Source organism: Acartia tonsa, chromosome 5, assembly GCF_053477335.1.
Source record: "Acartia tonsa isolate MP-2025a chromosome 5, ASM5347733v1, whole genome shotgun sequence".
NCBI lineage: Eukaryota > Metazoa > Arthropoda > Copepoda > Calanoida > Acartiidae > Acartia > Acartia tonsa.
Window position 1 is genome coordinate 23,859,098 of NC_137264.1, and position 21,767 is coordinate 23,880,864.

The following is a 21,767-nucleotide window of genomic DNA, read 5'->3' on the forward strand; positions in this document are numbered from 1 at the left end:
GGCCCTAAACGGGGCTCGTCGGAGTATATATTTATATTATATTATTACAAAATTGCGGCAAACTCAACAATAATTTTACTTTGTTTACATTTAAGTGGAAGTGCACTCTTTTCAATATAAATGTCGTCTTTGCTAAAATTAATTTTTAAAATTTTGTATTTTGTGGCTTTAAATAATTAGAATTTACGATATAAATCCAAAAATGATTAATTGGAGGTTTTAAAAGGAAAAGATTTTTAAAATCATATAAAAAAGGGATAAATAATCATATTTTTAAATTTTGTGATGAAAGGCGACATTCAAAATAAATAATTGTACGCGGCATGTGCGCTCCTGTGTTCATTTAATTTTGTAATACATTTTTTTTTATTTTCTTAAAGAATTAAAGCTAGGGAGATTCTTAGAAACCATCCTCAATTTTAAACTTTCTCGCCAAAGTTAAATATAATTACTAATGTTTTTTCAAAATGTAAAACTGTACCTACATAATGTTTTTTCTCTCAGAAAAAATGAGAAAAGCAGAGAAATCCAAATGGGGAATGTTTAAAAATTTTGGTAAAGCTGTTATTGCTGTCGAGGCAGGTCAGTTCATGGATACGGGGCCGGGGAGGTCAATAGAAGATTATTTAAATTTTCCACGCCTCTTTCCTCATGAAATGACGAATGGATTGGCATCAAAATCACACAACTTTTTTTGAATATTTTTAAAAATTATTTTGATTTTTCCAAGTGTATACCTATAATTGATAAATATTAATTTATAAGTTAAAATTGATATACTTGGAAATTTATTGTCATTAAAAAATAAATGAATTGTTAAATTTAATTGTCAAATAAATTACAATTAACTATGTGTTATGTTATCCCTATCCGTGTTTAATAGTTGTACTATAGAACCCTTTCGCCTAAAAACGACCCTTTGCAATGGCAAAAAAGAGGTTTTTTGTTGTTGATATAAGCAGTTTTATAACACAATTTTTTATACATACTTATTTACTTTAGGATTATTTTTTGCTTCCTACTTCACCTGGAAACATTTAAATGAAAGTCGGGTAGGTATTTGTCGATTTTAAATAATTATTATGATGTATTTTATTTTAGCAGTGAAGCTACTCTTTTTTTTCGAAATGTTCGTCTTTAAGAAACTGAATGGGGAGCACGTGAATTTCTCGGCTGCTATTCAAGATTAACGGATGAAATTACTGTTGTGTCTTCATAATTATCTTAGTTAAAGATATACGTTTCGAATCACACTTGAAGATTTCCATGCTTTTCTGCTTAACTGTTTAAAATTGAGTATTTAAGATCTTTGCTTTATAGATTTCATCCTTTTTTATAGGTCTAAACTCGAATTTTCCCTATGTACACTTAATTATCATTTATCAAGACAACTATTTTACAGTGAAAACATTTAAAGATTTACCACCTTAACTAGAGAGATGCACTTTGTGTAACTACCCCCCATAGCAAGATTTAACTATTTTTTTTTGTATGTTAATACCTACTAAAAATATTCAGGATGCTCGTGCCTATTGTTATAAAAAATTACCCTGGATGCTAGAAAGCTATTATCAATTTGGGGAGAAAATTGATCAAGAAAATATTAAGATAAGGTAAATAAATAGATAGAATAGTTATCTTGTATCAGAATTTTAAGAAGCAAAGCTTCTTATATTCACTTCTGTTAGTACTTGCTATGGGCGATATGTGTTTTCTCGGCTGCTGTTTAAGATATAATAAGCTGGGAGGGGGGCAGAAAAGTTATTCTTTGGAGGTTAGTGGATAATGCCTACTAAAAACCGTCGTCTAAAAATGGAAAGTTAGAAAGTCGATTAACCCGATAAGCGTATCTTACGTAGGTAGATAGGCAAGCTATCCGTCAAGCTATGCCTAATCTTAATTTTCCTGTTAATGCCCTATTAATGAATACAGTTATTCTTTTAGGAATGCGGACTATGAACAATGGAGATTACAAGGTTTAATAAGAAATTAAGATAAATTACTATAGTATTTGTTATTGTTATAAAAATATATATAAAATAATGAGATTATATCTTCAGAATTGTTCAAAGGGGGAGGTGATGTATATTAGAGATCTCATGAATTTAAGTATCCAGAAAACTTAGAAATAAGACACTAAAGGTAATGATCTGTACAGTTCTCCAAAATTATCACCTCCACATTTATTTAATTATTTTAGCTTATTGATTGTATGGCTAATATTGTTATGTTGTTTAGCAATGGGGAAAATTATAATTGAAATTCCTAAAGACTTTATATACTTTCAGAAAACATAAACAATGACAGACAAGGTTATTGCTCTTATTGACATGGATTGCTTCTATGTTCAGGTTTGATCTATTTTTAGTAGAGTAACTCCTTATGTATGTCCTTAGAAAATGTCATGTTTTTGTGATTTAATATTATTACATACCTAAAATTATACCTAAACTAATAATAGTTATTTCTCGCATTGTATTATAAACGGCTTTCCGCGGATATAGAATGCCTTCGGCACCTCGGGGCTATAAAAACTAGTTTTAATCTTATGATTGTACATTTTTATATTCGTAGAAAGCTGGATATAATACGATGCTAGACATAGTTTTTCTCGTATGGATGAGAACCGGTTCCTATCCACCGGATTCGAATGAATACGAGAAAAACTTTTATAATTTAATAATTTTTTCAATATACCTGCCTAGAATTGACTACGTACTATTTTTTATCCCAAAGATACCTAATGTCGGGGACCAGAGCCATTGATATAATTGTATATGACAAATATTATTCCATGTCATCAAATTGAGGGATCTAAAGGGATAAGACAATGGCCAATAAATTGATGTACATCCCAAATGTTAATACACAAAATTACCCCTTCTTTAGATCACAATTAGTGTTTGAAACGTTTGGACACTCAACTTAATAAACTAACCAATTAAAATCCATTAAAAGACCCCAAAGTTGTTAAGCAAACGAATAAGAAAACGTTTTTAGAAAACTTTGGGGACTAGTGTAATAAACAGCCCATTGTCCCCCGTCTCTCTCTGCATCATGTCAATTAAACATTTCGTCAGACCAACATGGTAGTGCGAATGGGGCGCTTGTCCAAAATTATGGCATGGAGATCGCTCTTCTATGAGTACTACTTGAATCCTACTCTTACTGCAATACACATAGACATTCTCAGCGTCGGCTCGTCAGTGAAGAATGCTTTTTCCTTTTATTCCCACAAGTATAATACGAATTTGGTTGAACCCATGGCAGTTCAACAAATACCCATTTGCGGTATTATATTGCTTTAAGCTAAGAATAAATGGCTGGTTATGATGTTCGATCTATATCATATAAGTATATTAAGCACTTAAGAAGGAAGATGGTTTTATAAAGTGTATTTACATTACAAGTGAATCAGTTAAGTATGAAATATATACAGGATAGGAGATAATAAACATAAGTAGTGTAGGACAGAAAAGTGCCCTAAGTCCAAAGCATCTAATTGTGCATAGTGTTAGATCTCTAACATAAGACCTAGGCACAATTCATGCTAAGTACTAAGGAACCTAAATTTAAACTACAATGCATGCTAAATTAACTAAGATCATTACCTGTAAGCCAGGAGAAGAACTTGATAGTTCCAGAGTCAATGAATAACTGAGCTATTTTAAGAGGTGCAAGTTATAACAACAACTATTTACCAGGATCTAAGTCCTTGTCTGTTTAATAGGGTGTTTGTATGTTAAACTTGTGACGTAAATGTAGCTATGGCTATAGGTATACTTAGTATTACATATTGGTTACATGATTACTTTAACAATAGATATAATGTTTTATATAAGCATATAACAATATTCAATCACATATAGATTACCATGATTAGGCTAGTATTACCCATATATGGTATTATATTGGTAATAATAGACTTGAAAATGCATAAAAATACATTAAAAGTGCCTAAGGGCTGACCAGAGTAATTGTGTCTTGTGCCTGAAGTGCGCGCGATAATTACTATGGCCTGTCAATCATTATTTAGATCAAAGTTTTATATGGTGTTAAATTTATAGAGAATATAAATAAAGTGAACTAGATGGGAAGCATTTCTATAAGAATCTTGTTTGTTCGTTCAAAGAATTTTGAAATTTGGATGTCGCATCTCCAAACAAATATTTTACCACACCAACAAATATTTTCTCACGCCATCAAATATTTTCCCACACCAACAAATATTTTCTCACGATATAAAATATTTTCCCACGTGCAGGTTGAGGCAAGGGAAGATGTAAGCCTGCAGGGTGTTCCAGCTGCTGTTGTTCAGTACAACACATGGAAAGGAGGAGGAATCATTGCGGTCAACTACGAGGCAAGGTAAGTAGATAATAGATGGATAGATATTTCTGCACTGACTAGCCTCAGCAAATTAGGTTAGGACGGGTATTTTTTTTTTTCAAATACATTAGAGCTCAAGAGTGATATAGCAGTGCATGGTTTATGATTAGGTATTAATTTACTAGATATGTCCTCTCTTTGCAGAAAAAAACATTTTTGCAGTAAAAATGCAATTTTGTAGGGCTTGTGGTGTGACCAGACAGATGCGAGGTAACGATGCTGCAGAAAAGTGTCCAGAAATTAGGCTGGTTAAAGTACCTGAACACAGGTAGGAAAATACTTTCCAGTATATCCTCTGGATTAGAACCGGTTCCAAGCCCAGCTGAAAAATCATTTATCGTATCGTATTAGATCCAGTATTCTAAAAATATAAAAATGTACAATCATAATATTAAAACCAGGTTTGTTATCCTGGGCCATGCCTTCGGCATCTTGGGGCTAACCAAACTAGTTTTAATCTTATAATTGTACATTTTTATATTCGCGGAAATATGTTTATAATACGAAGCGAAAAAATATTTGATTAAGAATTTTTAAAAAGAAAGCAAATGTAATGTTTTATCACTGTGAGGACAATTATATCGCTCTATTAATGTTAGGTAATTGTTCAATCCTTTATTTTCAGTTTTCACCAAAAAATTTACAAGCTAACATATGCAGAATTTTATGAATTTACTTTGTTGGGAGTAAAAAATTACCTAAAAATACCAAAAAAAATTGTTCTATTTAGAGACAAAGCTGACCTCACAAAGTATCGCAAAGCTGGCAGAGAAGTTATTGAGGTAGGACTTTTGGAAGCATAGCTACTCTATAATTCTCTTTCTCTGTTCATCCTCCGTCAGGCAGTCTGTAATGCTATGTTGAGCTGTGTTTTTTTCGGATGCTTTATAAGATATACTGTTATTTTTTTTTTGTTAGGATAAACCATACTAATAAGCTCTCATAGACCCAATGTTTCATGTGAAAAATGGTTAAAAATTGCGGGTTGTAAGTTGTTATTTCTGAGAGAGAACACTAGAGTATCTTTTAAAGTTAAAGTAATATTTTTTGTTTCGTTGGAGAATAAGGTACCCGAAAAGCCTAAACCGATTGATTTAGATTTTCAGAGAAGCAACCTATAGGGACAGTCCAGGTTTTAATGTATTTTATTTTTGAGATAGAAAACTTTGTAATATTCTTACTTTTATGAACTCTTTACCTAAAGTCTTTATAATTATTTTAGGTTCTGTTATCCTTCAATTGTGTGGTGGAGAGAGCTAGTATTGACGAGGCATATCTAGATATCACTCAACTAGTGAATGCCAGGTAACCTAGGAGTTTCCTAAGCCGAGTCATGCAAAAGACGCTAAAAAGTAAACATAGGATATACTGCTATCATGTCAGGCGCAACACAATACAGGCTTTGGAAAGGTTTCAGTTGATACTAATATTTTATAATATCGACATAATCTTAAATAGAATACCTTCCATACTCATGACATAGCTTTGCGGGGATACAGTGATAGAATCATGAAATTATGTATTTGTTTCTTAATTCATACTCTTAGGGGTGAAATTCTGCCCTTTGGCTCCCCCTCTTTCTGCATAAATAGGAAATAATAAGTAAGCTCTGATAAGATTGTATAACAGTTAGAATAAAATTTCGGGAGAAATAGATTATTGTGGGTATGATAATTGTCTTAACTTTACTTTTCTATTACATATTTAAACATAATAGCCTATTTTACTTTAGATTATCAGAATTGGACTTTGAAAGATTTAATGTTGATTCCAGTCTACCTAATACTCATATTGGAGGGGTTAAAACTGATTCGAAGGTAAATGGAATAAGGGGGAGTTAGGTTGTGCTAAAATTCCTTTAAAGTGTAAGTTTTAAGGCTTAAAAACAGTAGTAGAACGATCATGTTCACTAAATATAAATATATTAAATTTTTTGTCCATGGTTCTATTCAATAAGGAATACACATATTTAGTGAATATTATCGTTCTACTACTATTTTTAAGCCTTAAAACTCGCACCTTTACGGAATTTTAGCACAACCTACCTCCCCATTTTGAAATTTCTAGCTATGTTCCTATTTTGCGGTGTAGTTAGTTACATAAATTTAGGGAGACATTAAGTCATTGAATGATGAATTGATGTGCACCCCTAATGATGATAGAACAAGGATGACAACATCCATAAAAGCGAAGCTCTGAAACGGTATGACAGACGAACATTAACTCTTGCAGAGTGTCAAAACTGCCAAAATTATACGTAAATTTCTTGCAAAATTTCTTAAATACAGAATTCTGTTTAAGGATATACTGACATTTTTAAGACTTGATTATAGAGTGCTTCACTCATAATATTGTACCTTATTGTAATTGGAATTATTAATCCAAAAATCAGATCAATCAGATGATTTTATCACATAAAAAATTGTTGTTAAAAAAGTAAAAAAAAAACATGTTTAAAATGGACTTACGGACATTCTGGTAACGATTATAGAGTTGCTACGCTTTCTAAATTGTACCTAACTACTACAGGAATCACCATGCAAAGTTATTGAAATGGATAGGACAATTCTAACATGCCTAAATTAACGAAAAAAGCTATCCGTTACGGACAGACGGACTCACGGACGGACCGACCCTAATTCAATTATAGAAAATCTTCGCTTTTAAAAATTACTTCTTCTTTGTATTATAATTATTGGATCAAAACATTGGACACTCGAATGTCCCCTAAGAGAGAAATTAAATTTTTAAAACCCCTTCTTTGTATTCAGGAAGAAAGAATGAAATCCTTGCAAGACTGGATAGATGAAATACAACTAACTGGAAATGATGCTGATAAAAGATTAGCAATAGGTTCATAACTTTTTTTAGTGTAGACAAAGCTTTTAAAAATTAGAGCTTTTGGTAAGTCCTTAGAGCGTAATGGATAACTCTGATCATTAATTATGGCATGTTAAAAACGTTCAAAATCTATCGACTATAAGCCTTTGATAAAGTTTTCTGCTACAATCCTATATGACCTAATAATAAGCTTTTATTTACATACCTAACAATTAAGCAAAATAGGAAATCCTAACAACGTCTTTAATAAACCTGTTCCAAAGACAAAATAAGGGAATAACCACATGAGATACAGATGGAACCATGAACTGAACGACTTGTTAGATAGCCACGCTACTAAAAAAACTGACATGGATCTCTTCATAGGTGCAATGATACTTGAAGAAATGAGGGCTGCTGTTTACACAAGGAATATTGTACGATAAATCACTATTTCTAACATTTACTGTTTTTGTTTTGGTAGGCTAAATTATCAAAGATTTAGACTAGTCATGAGTTTAGTTTCGAAGCTAACAAAAAACATTTATAAATAATTGAAAATAATTTTCATAAATACTGCTTTAGAAACACATACTTTTAGTCATTGCATTTATTTTATTTAAGACTTTTCTAATTACTGTATTTTTTGTTTCATAAACATTTTCGTTTGAGGGTACCTAGCTAATTTACAAAATATTCCTTTTATTTAACAATTAAGAACCTCAGAACAATATCTACGAAAAAAATGAAGCTTAAATCTTTGGGAGACTTTAGTTGACAATATAATGATAACAAGGACAAAATTTCGTTGTTCAGCAGGACTAGCTCATTGTAAAACTCTGGCCAAATTGTGCTGTGGGCTAAATAAACCCAATAAACAGGAAATACATCAATTTAGTTAAATTTCTTATAACCAGGACTCGGCAGCCGCAGTCGCGCGGTTAATTTTTCATTTATTCTCAACCGCTGCCAAGGCTAACAGGTTATGAAAGTTTTTTTGGTACAATATTACATACTAGCGTTTTTTTTCAATCTATGTTAAGATAATCTGTTTACCAAAAAATATTTTTTCGGTCACTAGATGGGGTTAGATTATTTTGGTTTTCTTGCGATTTCTCGTTGGACGGTGGTTGTACCATACCCCAAATAGTTATAAACCTTCCCAGTACCTATGAAAAGCTAAATTGTAAAGGAGAACCAAATCGGTTCAGCGGTTGTTAGCGAGATCCTTCGGTACACATAGACACACACAGATTCCGTTATTTACTTTATTATTAAGATATATATTATATTCATTGTATGCCAAACCGACTTTAAAATTCTAATAATTGGTCTTTGTGTTACTTAAGATATCTACGACAGCAAAAGTAATTGGGTTTCACTTTTCAGGGACGCCTTAATTCCTTTCAATATTGATGTATATGTTTACAGACAGTTTTACCACTTTCTGCTGTTCCAAGTCTTTATGAAGATTTAAACATTCATAAGGTAGGTAGTAAGGACAAAACAAGTATAATCAAATCACACATTCAAAATGGGAGGAATGAACTATTCATGAAAAAAAAAATCAATAGATAATTGAAATTAATCAGTAAAGTATATTTAAACTGGGGTTGGCATTCCAAAACAGCTAGCTTGATTTTAAAAAATTTTTCTTAGTCACTGTTTTTAGATTTGTAAAAATTCTGTATTTTTACCAAAGCTTTCCGGACATAGTGACGTACGGTCTTGTATGAGTTACAAAGTAGCTGCGCTACTAAAAGTTTACCGTTCACAAATACAAGGTAATCCTTTCTTGCAACTTATTAAACTGTCCATCTATCTAGGTACGAGGACTAGGAGGAAATCTCGGTGACATAATCAAGGAAACCTTCTCTGTAGAAACAATGGGTCAACTATCTCAACTAACAGCCAGAACACTCACTACAAAGCTGGATCAGAAAACTGGAGTCTGGCTGGTTAATCTCTGTAAAGGTAATTTTCTCAGATTTTAAGAATCCGAACCCGATTAATTACTGTTGGATTGGGCCCATACGAAAAATATTAATAACAAGGATGACAACATCCATAAGTAGCGAAGCATAAACAATTAAATAAGAATTTAGATATTAGTTGACAAAAGCATGTATATTAGGAAAAAATCACGAAACCTTTTCAACATTTGTTTTTGATTTCTTAATATTTATTCATATTTCAGTACTATGACTAACAGACTGACGGTCAAAGTAAATTACATACTGGATGCTCAGAACAACGGGAAATTTAATTTTGATATTTTTAACTGCAAAAATATAAAAAAACGGACCATAAACACCAAAGATATGGGGGAAAATCTGAAAAATATAAAAATAGCCAAAAACCTGCAAAAAGGCAGTCTGACCATCATTGTTGTTTTCTTCAAACGACAGGAAATTTAATTTTGATATCTTTAACTGAAAACTTTTTAAAAATTGGACCATAAACACCAAAGATATGGGGGAAAATCTGAAAAATATAAAAATAGCCAAAAACCTGCTTAAAGGCAGTCTGACCGTCATAGTTGTTTTCTTGAAACGACAGGAAAATTAATTTTGATTCTATAACTAGAAAAAATTTTGGAAATCGGACCATAAACACCAAAGATATGGAGAAAAATGTAAAAAATACAAAAATAGCCTAAAACCTGCTAAAAAGCGGTCCTATCGCCATTGATGTTTTATAGTTAATTGTGCTCCTTGATAATGGAAATGTTGTCAAAAAATTTCAGCCTTTTATCTTTTATAGGAGCCGAGAAAATCACGTTTCCCCCAAACTAAGACGGACATACGGACAGACGGACATTTCAAATTATAGAGTAGCTTCGCTACTAAAAATATAGAATTAATCCCTGTTTCGTTTCGCGAACAAAACTGTAGAACCCTATGATTTTACAATCAGCGGAAAATTGTTTGATATGATACAATAAAAAAACTATTCCAAACCAATTTTTCTGCATTTATAAAGGGGGGGGTTTTTGATGCAACCATCTCGTAATCAGTGAGCAAATGGCACTTAGAATTCGAACTTCCATCTATAACTTTGCATGAGTAATCCTTGGTAAGTCTATTTTCCCTAAATCGAACAAAAAGTTGGAAAAGTAACGGCTAACGGCTGGCAGCTCAGCTATTTTGTCATTTTTTTGATATTTATACTGCAAATTAGTCACGAAACCTCTCTCAACATAATACTCTTTTCTACTCCAAAACGCTATCAAACGGTTCTAGACGGTAGCTGTTGGTACTAGAAGTTTTAAAATTGGTTATTGCTATCATTTAACATGAATTAAACCAAAAATATGTTCTAAAAAGTTGATTCCTACGTAATTGATGATGGATTTACCCTGAAAATAGGCAAAAAACGGCTGAACGGCTGAGCCGCTAGCCGTTACTTTTCCAACTTTTTGTTCGATTTAGGGAAAATAGACCTACCAAGGATTACTCATGCAAAAGTTCAGATCGAAATTCGAATTTTAAGTGTCATTTGCTCACTGATTACGAGATGGTTGCATTAAAAACCCCCCCTTAGTCACTGATTGTATTTTTACAGAATGTATTCATTATTTTTTACCTATCTTAATATCTGTTTGTTCATTATCCACCTATCCTTTTTAGATGCGAAGCTTCTTTTTAGTGCACTTTGTCTGCCCGCCCGTCCTAATTACGATATGGCGGAAATGTCCATTTACTTGGTTGCTATTTAAGAAATACAGCTGAAGTTTTAGTGAAGATTTCCTTTACCAATGAGCATCCAGCATATAATTTACTTGGTTAGTCGCTTCGGTCATGCTTGTAATTTATCTATTCAAGGTTTCGATGGTGAGGAAGTGAGTGACCGAAACTTGGCCAAATCTATTGGATGCTCAAAGAACTTTCGTGGACCTGACTGTCTGGACACCAAGGAAAAGGTTAGGTCCAGGAATACTTATGTTTGCTTTCAAGATCCTGGAGGGTAAAGTAACTATAACTTAAAATTGCAGCGTTTTCTTTCAAACACGACTTACCTGTATACCTACTTGACTTACATTAATGCAGTTTTTAGGGTCTATGCAGTATAAAGGGAGAGGTAGGTTGTGATAAAATTCGGTGAGGTGTGAGTTTTAAGGCTTATAAACAGTAATAGAATGATACAATTTATGTTAACTTAAAAAAATGTTGTCTGTAGTTCTTTTCAATAAGAAATACACATACAATTTAGTGAATATAATCGTTTTACTACTGTTTTTAGGCCTTAAAACTTACACCTTTTCGGAATTTTAGCACAACCTACCTCCCCCTTTTATGGGGTTATGTTTGAGGGATATAGCCTAAAAACATTATATGGCATGTGATCTTGCACAGGAAAAAATCTTCTAGCTCTGGAATAAATAGGTAAAGTATTACTCGAAAATGTCATAGTCATTGATTTATTTAGGTACAATATATTCAAACACTTAAAAACAGTACCATTATTTTATTTTGAAACTTACTTTTGATTAATAATAATTTCAATGTCCCCTTTGGATTTATTTTTATATTTCTAACACTTATTAACACAATTGTCTTTGTTAAGGTTGAAGTTCGCATGAGAAATTTGGTTGAAGAGGTTGTTGAGAGGCTGGAAGTGGACAGAGAGGATAATAATAGGATAGCAACAGGTATATATAACTCAAAGTAGAATCATGTCTGTCCGTCCGTCTGTCTGTCTGATGCTTGTCCTATGGTGGTTTTAAGTGATTTCCTGGAAATTAAAAAAATCCCTATTCCCCCTCCCAAAAAAAAATCAAAAAACCTCTACAAATTTGAAAATTATCAATAAACCTTAAAAACCTTTTTTTTATTAATTTTTAAGGCAAGGAACAAGATAGTTTGAAACGGACAAAAGTTCCTGATTCTACTCCTCAAGGCCTTTCCTGGGAGCACCATAGTTCTGATGCAATGGATTTTTTACCTCCATAAGGGGGGCCTCAAAATTTTTCTAGGGCGGGTCACTTTACTCTACATAGACAAGCTGTGAAACTAATAAGCTACACAACAAATATTTTCATTCTTGTTTTAGGTTTAACTATTGGCGGAAAGCTGGACGGAGCTGGTTACATGACTAGAGCAGGAACTGGTTTTGTCATTAAAACTCTAATAACTGCAACTGAAAACTAGGATATATGGATATTAAATGATAAGTGAATCTTCTCCCAATTTTTATAATTTATTACAATTTCCCAGGGGTGTATATTCTGAACAAGATTCTTTTTTTCACGGCTGTAAATTTAAAAAAAATATGTAATTTCCAATGCCCTCTAGTGTTTTCTTTAAGAGGGGAAAAATAAAAAAAATGTTTTCAGTACTCATAATTTTCTTCTTTTTTTTTTACAGAATATATGCAATTAAACAGAAAGAATAGTAAGTTAGACCCTTGAATTAATTTATTAAGTTTTGAGGAGAGATTCATTCATAGTCAATTAACCTCTTTTTCTTGAGGAAACAGTCAGCTGTTTTTAAATTTTTGTTACACATTTAATGACAAAACCTGTGTTGTGCAGGACCCCTGAGATCTTATGATACAGAAGCTGTCTACAGAACTGCAATGTCACTTCTTAACAAATTAAACACTTGCCCAGGAAATTTTCATTATAGTGGTTGATTGATGGATTAAGAGGTTGATTCATTTATAGTTTGATTGATTTAATTATAGATTTTATTGATTAATTGCAGGCATTATTCGATAAATCAATTTATTGACTGATTGATTATTAGATAGATTGTTTGATTAATAGATGAACAGATAGATTTGATTGAAAGATTGGTAGAATAATTTTTATCTTGATTGATTTAGGTATTAAGCTTGTTGATAGATTGATTTCTTGATTGATAGCAAGCTTCATACATTGATTGGTTAATATATTTTTTGATAGATTGATCGACAGATGCATTGATATATGTATATAGATTTAATAACAGATTGATTGATAAACAACCGGTAGATGATTGATTGATTGAATGATAATAAATTGATGAAAATGTTTTCTTCAGACAAATCTAGTAAATTATGGAGACCTAAATTGTTTAACATTAGTATTTCCGCCAGCAAATTCCAGGATTTAGCAGGGATTATCAACACCTGCTTAGTTGATACCATAGATACTCTATAGTATATAATCTTCTTGTCTGCTGTTTTGCCTATTTATATTCTTGATATTTTAGTGCCTTCTTTCATAACAAAGCAGAGTGTTTTAGTTGTCTTTTAGTGACTTAAATAACCAAAATTTAAAGCAATGCCATAATCTATTTCATTTTCTTTGAATTGACTTTTTATTCTGAAGCTTGGAAGATTTTTGAAATAAATTAATGCAACTAAGAAAAGTATTTTTGAGGAAAAATTTAAATCTGTTAAACCTGTGAAGAATTGAGGTTAAGGAGATCTTGCATGTGTGTGAATGTGGGAGGGGTGGGGGTTAAATTAGAGCAGGTTGTAATTCCTGGTGATTGATTGACAGTGAACGGAACAAAGGATATAACCTCATTCTTCAAGAAATCTGCTGCAGCTCAAAATAACTCAGGAAAAAGATCACATGGCAATGAGGTTCATTTTTGGCGTAAAGGGCGATTTTCCTCTCTATTTAGTCAGCTCAAAACCTTTGGGGACTTTTAATAAATCATAATTGGTTTTCCATAAATAACACTTATCAATCTACAGAAAGTAAAATTTTTTTTCCAAAAAAGCTTCTCTTATAATGAAATAAAACACTAAACTTCATCATTATCAGTGTTCTTTAAAATTTAACTTTCAGTTAATGATACTACTTGTGATGTTACAATGGATGAATCATCAATACAAAATGAAGATATAAAATCTGGAAACAAACCTGACAATTCTAATCAAAGGAACGTACAAAAAAATATTTTTTACTCATTACTTAATGCAGCCTTTAATAATAATAACAAGGACAACATTGAAAATATCAAATAGCGCATCAATAAGTAATAGTACTGTACTGGTAAATATTTTGAGCAAATTTTTCTTTTTTGTTTAATGCTGTTTTGGGCTAGGTAGGATGAGGAAAAGATCACATTTCAATATCACTTTGAAATCAACAATCAGATAAAAAATTCAGGTTTTGTCCAGGGAGTAAGGGAGGGGACAATGGGCAATTAATTCAATATAAGAGTTATCAAAGAAAGGGCATGAAATCCAGTTTAATCCAATAAATTTGTAGGAAATTATAAAGGGATTGTTAATTGAATAATAGATTTCCATAGCGTCATGTAAAGTGAAATCACAACTTGTTTTTGATGAAATATATTGAGGTTTTATGGTGTGATTTTTATATTACAAGATTATTGGACCCGGCCAGCTGCTAGCAAGAATATGACTGCCCCTTTTTATTCTGTTTATTTCCCTTGCCCCTTGCCCCCACCTCCCTTCTCCCTTCTCCCCGTCTGCTACATTCCAAAACAACACAACGAGTAGTTATTTCCCTTGCCCCCACTTCCCTTATCCCTTCTCCCCGTCTGCAAAATTCAAAACATACACAACGAGTAGCGGCATTTCATGCGCAAGTACCCAAACTCAGTCAGAAACTGCTAAATTCTTGCACATTCCCTTTAAGCCAGTACCCAAAGTCTGAGACTCCTAAAAATTGAATATTCGATCCATTGTCCCCTCCCTTACTCCCTGGGTGTTGTCCCTTTCGTGACAACGCCTCTTTTTGTCGTATTTTCACGGTTGATTTTAACTTATTTCTCACCTTACCTAACCTATCAAAAGCTACTGTGAAAATACGAAGAAACGCCCCTTAAAAGGACTCTCCACAGAAAAATCAACTTTGGATTTTTGAAAATCTAACCTGAAACTATTATTCTCTGTTCAATTTTAGGCATTTTTTGTTTTTGTGGCATCGCGATCGAAGCCCTTTGAAAATTTTGTCCGCCGCCTATTTGTACTGCCGCTATAACAATATATACTACACTTTCCTCCACTCAATATGTGTTCGCCGCTAAAGAACATTTGCTCCATTGCAACCGGCCGCTCTACGATTTATCCTCTTCCTTGACTGGACAATCCTGCCGCCTCCATTTTGTGTTCGCCTCCGCCAAATATAACCATCTTTTGCCGCAGTTGCCGCATTCATCGCCCTTCTCCGCCGCTACTCCGCTATACATTGCGTACGTAGCTATACACAACACCCCCAGCCTCCATTTAATTTCTGAACAAGGGAGAGGGGAGCATGTATTAAAAAGCGACGTACAGCGGAGTAGCGGCGGAGAAGGGCGATGAATGCGGCAACGGCGGCAAAAATAGAAGCTAAAAATCACTAAAGCAGCACAAATTAAATGGCGGGAGGATTCACTTAAAGGAGGTAAAAAATTTCAAAGGGCTTCGATCGCGATGCCACAAAAACAAAAAATGCCTAAAATTAAACAGAGAATAATAATTTCAGGTTAGATTTTCAAAAATCTAAAGTTGATTTTTCTGTGGAGAGTCCTTTTAAGAGGCGTTGTCTCGAAAGGGACTATAACCAAAAATTAGAAAAAAAAGGTTTTAGAAATACAATAATTTTGCATATACTTTTAGTGAAATGGTGCTACATGCTTCCCCCTCAATACCTTCCTCTACAAAATCGAACAAAGGCATTAAAAACTATAGATTAGTAATAAATCTATAAATATAGATGTATAACCAGACAACTACCTGGATCCTCTTGTTGGGACCTTTTCTGCAAACAAATTGCTTTTTGCTCTTTTGTAGCGACTTGGCTATGTTACTATTCCCGATGCTATTGGTTGATTTTCAAAAACCCAATTGAAAGTCGGCACAGGTTCCTCGAGTTGGGAACATACTGTAATTTAACCCCTTCCTCTTCTATTTTTTTACTCTAATAGATTAGTAACAAGAAAGGTGTTGGAATATTTCAATAAAACAATATCTTTGGAATTGGTAGAATTTCTCTCGAAGTGGATCGGATTAGGACGGGGTGTAATCTATTTCTTAACATTGCCCAAGACAAATACGTAGCGTTCAAGCATATGATAAGAGAATTCAATTGGTACAGTTGTTTATGAGATTAAAATTTTATCTATAGTTTTTAATAACAAAGGTATAAAAGGCTCGATATTAAAAGCACTGGAAAAAGCTGCAAAATCTGATCGAAAAAGTACAAATAAATTTGACAAAGAGGACAAAGAAAATCCCGCAAAAATTGATACTGACGACATTTATGGTGCCAACGTCGAGACTGTGGAGAGACCCGCGAGAAATGAACAGCCAGTCAACTCGAAGAATACAAATACTCCCAAGCCACCTAAACAACAATCATACTTTAAAAGAATAATGCAAGAAATGAAGGTAAAATGTTTAAATAAATATTCATAAAAAGGCCCATAAGGTTTTTATAATCTTTCTTGGAATTATTTGAAAAATCCAAGATTAGATTCAGAGATCTGTAGTTGGTTTTTTATATAGGAGAAAGAAGAGGAAGAACAGAAAGCAGCTGAAATTGTACTTAATAAGAAAGAAATTGATGATTGTGAAACAGTTGAAATGGAACCTGTTAAAGAAGCAGCAAAAGACTTGACTGAAAGAGTTGTTGTTGAAAGTGACATTGATGAAAATTCAAATTCTAATGATTCTTCTCAATATTCTAATGGACCAACAGGTTAATGAATTGTTTTTAATTGGCAGCAACTATAACATTAATCCCAAATAAATTTTTATATAAACTATGTCCTGTAGGTAATTATTATATTTAATTACTTCATTTTCTAGCTAGCAGCTTCGCAGGGGCCTCTAGGGGCGAAGACCCATTTGAGGAAAATCTAGTAAAGTTGCAGTTCAAGTTATGCCATAGTTTTTTATTTAAAATAATTTGGTGGGGGGGGGGGGGGGGTTTCTTTTTTGCGTCCCACCCTTTTACAAAATAGCTCAAACCCACCAAATATCTTTAATCTCTGTACATCAAACCCCAATCGGTCTAGCGGTTACCATGACCCTAAAAATTAGACGGACGGATAGATATCATTCTACTTTGTATTATAAATGAAAAGAGTTATAGAAAATAAGTAATTGACCAAAACAGAAGAAACAAAAATCTTTATATATAAAATTATCATTTATAGAGAGAAGATCTAATGTACAAGAAGATAACCAAGAGGATGGCTTTTCCATTCCTATGAGTGAACTTATTCCTAACCTGGAGAATTTTGATCCACAAATATTGAACCTGCTCCCACCAAAAGTCAGGAAAGGGGAATTTTAATAGATATTTTTAACATCATATAGATAGCTTTCCGCGGAGAGTAAAATAAAGAAGAACAAATATTCCAGTTTCGTTAGACCAGATACATGAATTTTTGAATCCAGCAAAAATTCACCGAATTTAATCCATATGCAACATTGATTATTTAAACTAAGATTTTATCTTACAGTCGGCTGACGTGCGGCTGCCGAGCACTGCATTTTATTATGTTAAAAGGATTTATGTGTATTTATATATGCAATCTGCAAAGAACTTATATGAGAACAATGTGATAAAAGCAGCGTTTTTAAAGCCCTTTAAAAGCAGACACATAGACATCCAATCTCTTTAATAATATTTTTTAAACAGCAAACATTAAATTTAACTATGATAATCAAATTAATGATTTTAAGAAATCCTTTTTTCTTTCTCTACCTAACTTTTCCCTTTGATATATAGAAAAGAAGCAGAGAGTCATGTAGAATTTCTTAAGATCCAACAAAAGAAATCAAGACTCATAGGAACATTGATTTACTAAAGATTTATAAACAATATTTAACATTCTAGAAAAAAGATTTGTAACATTTAAACATGTAAAACACTATTCTTTAAATTATAAGTCTATTAGAATAGAAAGAATTTTATTAATCAAATGGAATATATTACTTCTGACATTAAGAGGCCTCTATTTCTATCTGGGGGAATTTTTCTTTGCGTGGTGGAGGTACCATCCCACAAAATAGTTATAAACCTTCCCTTCACATATGATAAACTTTACTGTAAAGAGAACCATATCGGGTTCCAGGACAAACGTAGGAGTCCCAAACGTCGGAGTGGACAAGCGCAGGAGTGTTCAAATATCAATTTATTATAGTATTTCTATACAGATTAGGTTAGGTTAAGAATAAGATATGAATGTAGAAATAAGCCCCCTGCAGGGGTTAGGCATTAAAAAAACCTATATGATGGTCTAAAATAGGTTAGATTAGGTTAAGGAGCCATTCCGACGTATGTCCACTCCTACGTTTGGGACTCCTGCATTTGTCCTAGGACCCCATATCTGTTTAGCGGTAAGCTATAAACATATAGACATCCTGTTCTTTTATGTAAGGGCAAATCAGATCATTTAAAAATTGTTTCAATTTCAATTATTCAATGTTAATGGCATTCAGAGACGTTTAAGAAGAAAGTTATAAACTCCCCAAAAACTTCAAATTCTCCGTTAACCCCTAACTCAACACACCAGAACCTAGATGCTACTCCAAAGATCTCAACTCAGCAGAATTTGAATTCAACTACCAGTAGTAGCCCAAAATCAACTTCGCAAACAACAAATTCAATTCCACAAACAACAAATTCAACCCAGTTTGCCTCAAATTCAACCCCAATAGCTTCAAGTTTAACACCAAGTATATCAACTTTAGCCCCAATAGCATCAAGTTCAAGACCGCAGGCTACTAATTCACTAGGAGCCACTCCTGTGGAGTACACTGCAGCTAACCTGGACTCCGCCCCGTGCAAGGAGTGTGGAGAAATGGTGTCCGCCTATGAGTTACCTGAACATCTTGACTTCCATTTTGCCCAGGTAAACTTTTTCCCGTTCAATGATCATTGAGATTTTCACAGCTAAAAAGTTGAAAATTATTTGTCTAATAATATGTATTAACTAGCGGCTACGCCCCTAGAGGCCTCTAGTGGCACTTTAAATGTTTTTGTTTGTTAAAGTTAATTTTTTATGTACGATACCTCCTTATTTGACGTTGAAGTCTCCCCTAAATTTTAAAAAATTTCGATTTTTTTGTCATTTCTCTTGGGAGGGTGGTGGTACCCTCCCCCAAAATAGTTATAAACCTTCCCAGGACTTATGAGAAGCTACCCTGTTAAGGAGAACCCGATCGGTTCAGCGGTTAGCGAGATCCTTCGGTACAAACACACAGACAAACACACAAACACACAGACATCCTGTTACTTTAGTATAAGGATTATAAATAGGTATTTATTAAATGCCTTAATCATTTTTCGTAGTGTCGTCTGAATGGGCATCGCCCTCAACAGCATATAAAAATGAAGAAAAAGCCATATTTATTGAGAACAACCGCCCCAACACCCGTGATGGGTTCGAATCTCAGCCCAAACCTCGTCATACTAGAGACGTTTAAAGTTTTAGCTACTGCTGCTATGTTAGATGAATAGTAAGTCTATGAAGGAAGGCCTTGACCAGAAAAACAGGCGCAAATATACCATGATTTGTTAGGACTGTCAGACTAAGGTTGTGCAAATAAAGGGTTGTTTGTCTGAATAATTTCGACGTTTTTACCTTGGTACCTACTTTAAAGGTCTGTCCCTACGTTGTAATTAACCGTCCAAACTCCAAAGAGGTATTGTATGTTATATAACTTTATTTTAGCGTATAGCTGCAGAGTTGAGGAAAGAGGAAACAACGCGTCATAACCAGGAACAGATTAAGATTTTTAGCGCAGCTACTAATTTGATTGCATTGAAGGGGGGGGGGGGGGCGTTTTTTTCCTATCTAACAAGAAGTAATGTAAAAAACTAAAAAAAATACCCCTTCCCCTCTTTTCTACAATGAATTACAGAATGATTAGGGATAAAGCGCTGCGGGTTTCTTCCATTTTTCAACCAAATCATACCCCGTTTTATTTCTCACTTCTTAATTCTCACTATTATGAGTTAAAAATATTCCCTTGTTGGAAGCTTATTAAATTAAGGCGTATTTTTGACAATTGAAGGTAAAAATCTCACTTTTATAATCTTTATATCTGTGTATGATCAGAATGAAAGCGGCGCTGGGAGTGTAAACAGAGCTGCGGCAAGTTCTACGGGCGGAACAAAGCGCAAGCGCAAGTCCGCCGGTAATCTGACAGAAAAACAATCGGTTAAAAAGGCCCACAAAGATATTTCCATGTTTTTTCATAAAGTTTAAGGATCGTTATTTATTGCATCGTAATATATACAGCTTTTCGCGGTTATTAAAATTAAAGTTTATAAAAATGAAAATTAGTTTTGCTAGCTTCAAGGGGCGTTATAATACGATGTTTTACATGATTTTTCAATATGGCTGAAAACCGGTTCTTAACTAGCATATATAAATCGGTTTCTAAGCCATGCTGGAAAATATTTAAGTGAATGTTATATTTAAAGAATTTGTTCTTTTATACTAAATCTCACATGTGCTTTTAGAAGATTTATGTATTTTATATAAGTATTTTATTAACAATATGAACATTTATACTATTTTTATGTATACATTTTATGTGCAAATATTTAATAACGACGTTTAATTGTATAATTGTGATTTTATTGAAATATATATTTTTAAGTATGGATCCTCCAGGTCTCCAGCAATCTTTAAATGGCTCCCGTGACCGCAATTATTTACTTAGGGACGTGCCTTCAGATATTAAACCTAAGTTTAACATATCTACATGACAAATTAAAATTTCATGAAAATCCGTCGCCGTTTTTCCGACGACTGCGGCGGCTGGCAGCTGCTTTGTACAGGTGCCTTCAGATTTTAAACCTAAGTTTAACATATCTACATGACAAATTAAAATTTCATGAAAATCCGTCGCTATTTTTCCGACGACTGCGGCGGCTGGCAGCTGCTTTGTACAGTTGCTGGCGCTGAAATTTATGTTTTGAGATTTCTAATATTAATTTTTTAGCCCTCTAGATCAAATAGATGTTAGATCCCCCTACCCGACAGATTAAGGAACAGAAAGGGGTCCAACTTTTAAGGGTCAAACCAAAATTATAGAAAACGTTTCTCAAAAATTAGAAAATAACATTAATTTAGGATAGCAATTAATCTCTGCTGCAGGCATCCTTGTTTTGTTGGATTCTGCGTACTTGTAAATTCATGGATGGACAAACGGACAGTGGTTCATGGAGTAGGTGTTATAACATAGGAAAAGAAAGTATGAGAAAAAATGCTAATGAGACTAACGTCAGGTCCAACAACCCAGGATAACTAAGGGGAGCCAAATATCTCCTTTCCGTCCAAACTTTCGGGGTTCAGTAACACCTATCAGACAACCAAACAAACTCTCTCGCACGCCCTTTGTCTAGAAGTCCTAACCGTGTATTGTAAAAGTTGCGCCCTCTGGGCCAAGGCATTCTCCCTACTCTAACTCTTAATGTCGCCCACCTGACATAGCAGCAGTTGGAACCATTTTTATGTCCTAAGTCATTGCCCAGTGTTAAGCCAAGATTCCATCCTTTCACTTACCCGACGACAAGCGGATGCGCTATATGTTGAGCCACGGTCACTGATGTGCAGTTAACGCACTAAATGTGTCGCACACAATCCAAA

General features: G+C 33.5%; 1 protein-coding gene and 1 long non-coding RNA gene across 2 annotated transcripts; both read left to right on the top strand.

The window, feature by feature from the left end:
* The first annotated feature begins 426 nt into the window (after positions 1-426).
* Positions 427-2,292, top strand: LOC145319102 (uncharacterized). Its single transcript, XR_013879682.1, has 4 exons — positions 427-582; positions 1,003-1,052; positions 1,519-1,613; positions 1,945-2,292. It is a non-coding gene; the product is annotated as an uncharacterized LOC145319102 (long non-coding RNA).
* On the top strand, positions 2,287-20,781 carry PolH (DNA polymerase eta). The gene is made up of 26 exons (XM_080160956.1): positions 2,287-2,351; positions 4,265-4,368; positions 4,571-4,657; positions 5,120-5,171; positions 5,612-5,694; positions 6,122-6,206; positions 7,161-7,242; positions 7,597-7,634; positions 8,001-8,086; positions 8,637-8,697; positions 9,036-9,183; positions 11,034-11,131; positions 11,776-11,860; positions 12,262-12,315; positions 12,746-12,817; positions 13,230-13,304; positions 13,694-13,755; positions 13,987-14,082; positions 15,773-15,830; positions 16,298-16,545; positions 16,663-16,855; positions 17,316-17,437; positions 17,892-17,956; positions 18,608-19,019; positions 19,842-19,886; positions 20,226-20,781. The coding sequence occupies exons 1-26, from the start codon at positions 2,301-2,303 to the stop codon at positions 20,376-20,378; spliced, it is 2,715 nt and encodes a 904-aa protein (XP_080017082.1). The 5' UTR covers positions 2,287-2,300; the 3' UTR covers positions 20,379-20,781.
* Positions 20,782-21,767: the final 986 nt, after the last annotated feature.

Excerpts from the sequence above, each read along its gene's own strand:
- PolH (XM_080160956.1), top strand. The coding sequence starts at position 2,301 with ATGACAGACAAGGTTATTGCTCTTATTGACATGGATTGCTTCTATGTT. Across the intron at positions 9,184-11,033 it reads GCTGGTTAATCTCTGTAAAG|GTTTCGATGGTGAGGAAGTG; the intron begins GTAATTTTCTCA and ends TATCTATTCAAG. Across the intron at positions 13,756-13,986 it reads CTGCTGCAGCTCAAAATAAC|TCAGTTAATGATACTACTTG; the intron begins TCAGGAAAAAGA and ends AAAATTTAACTT.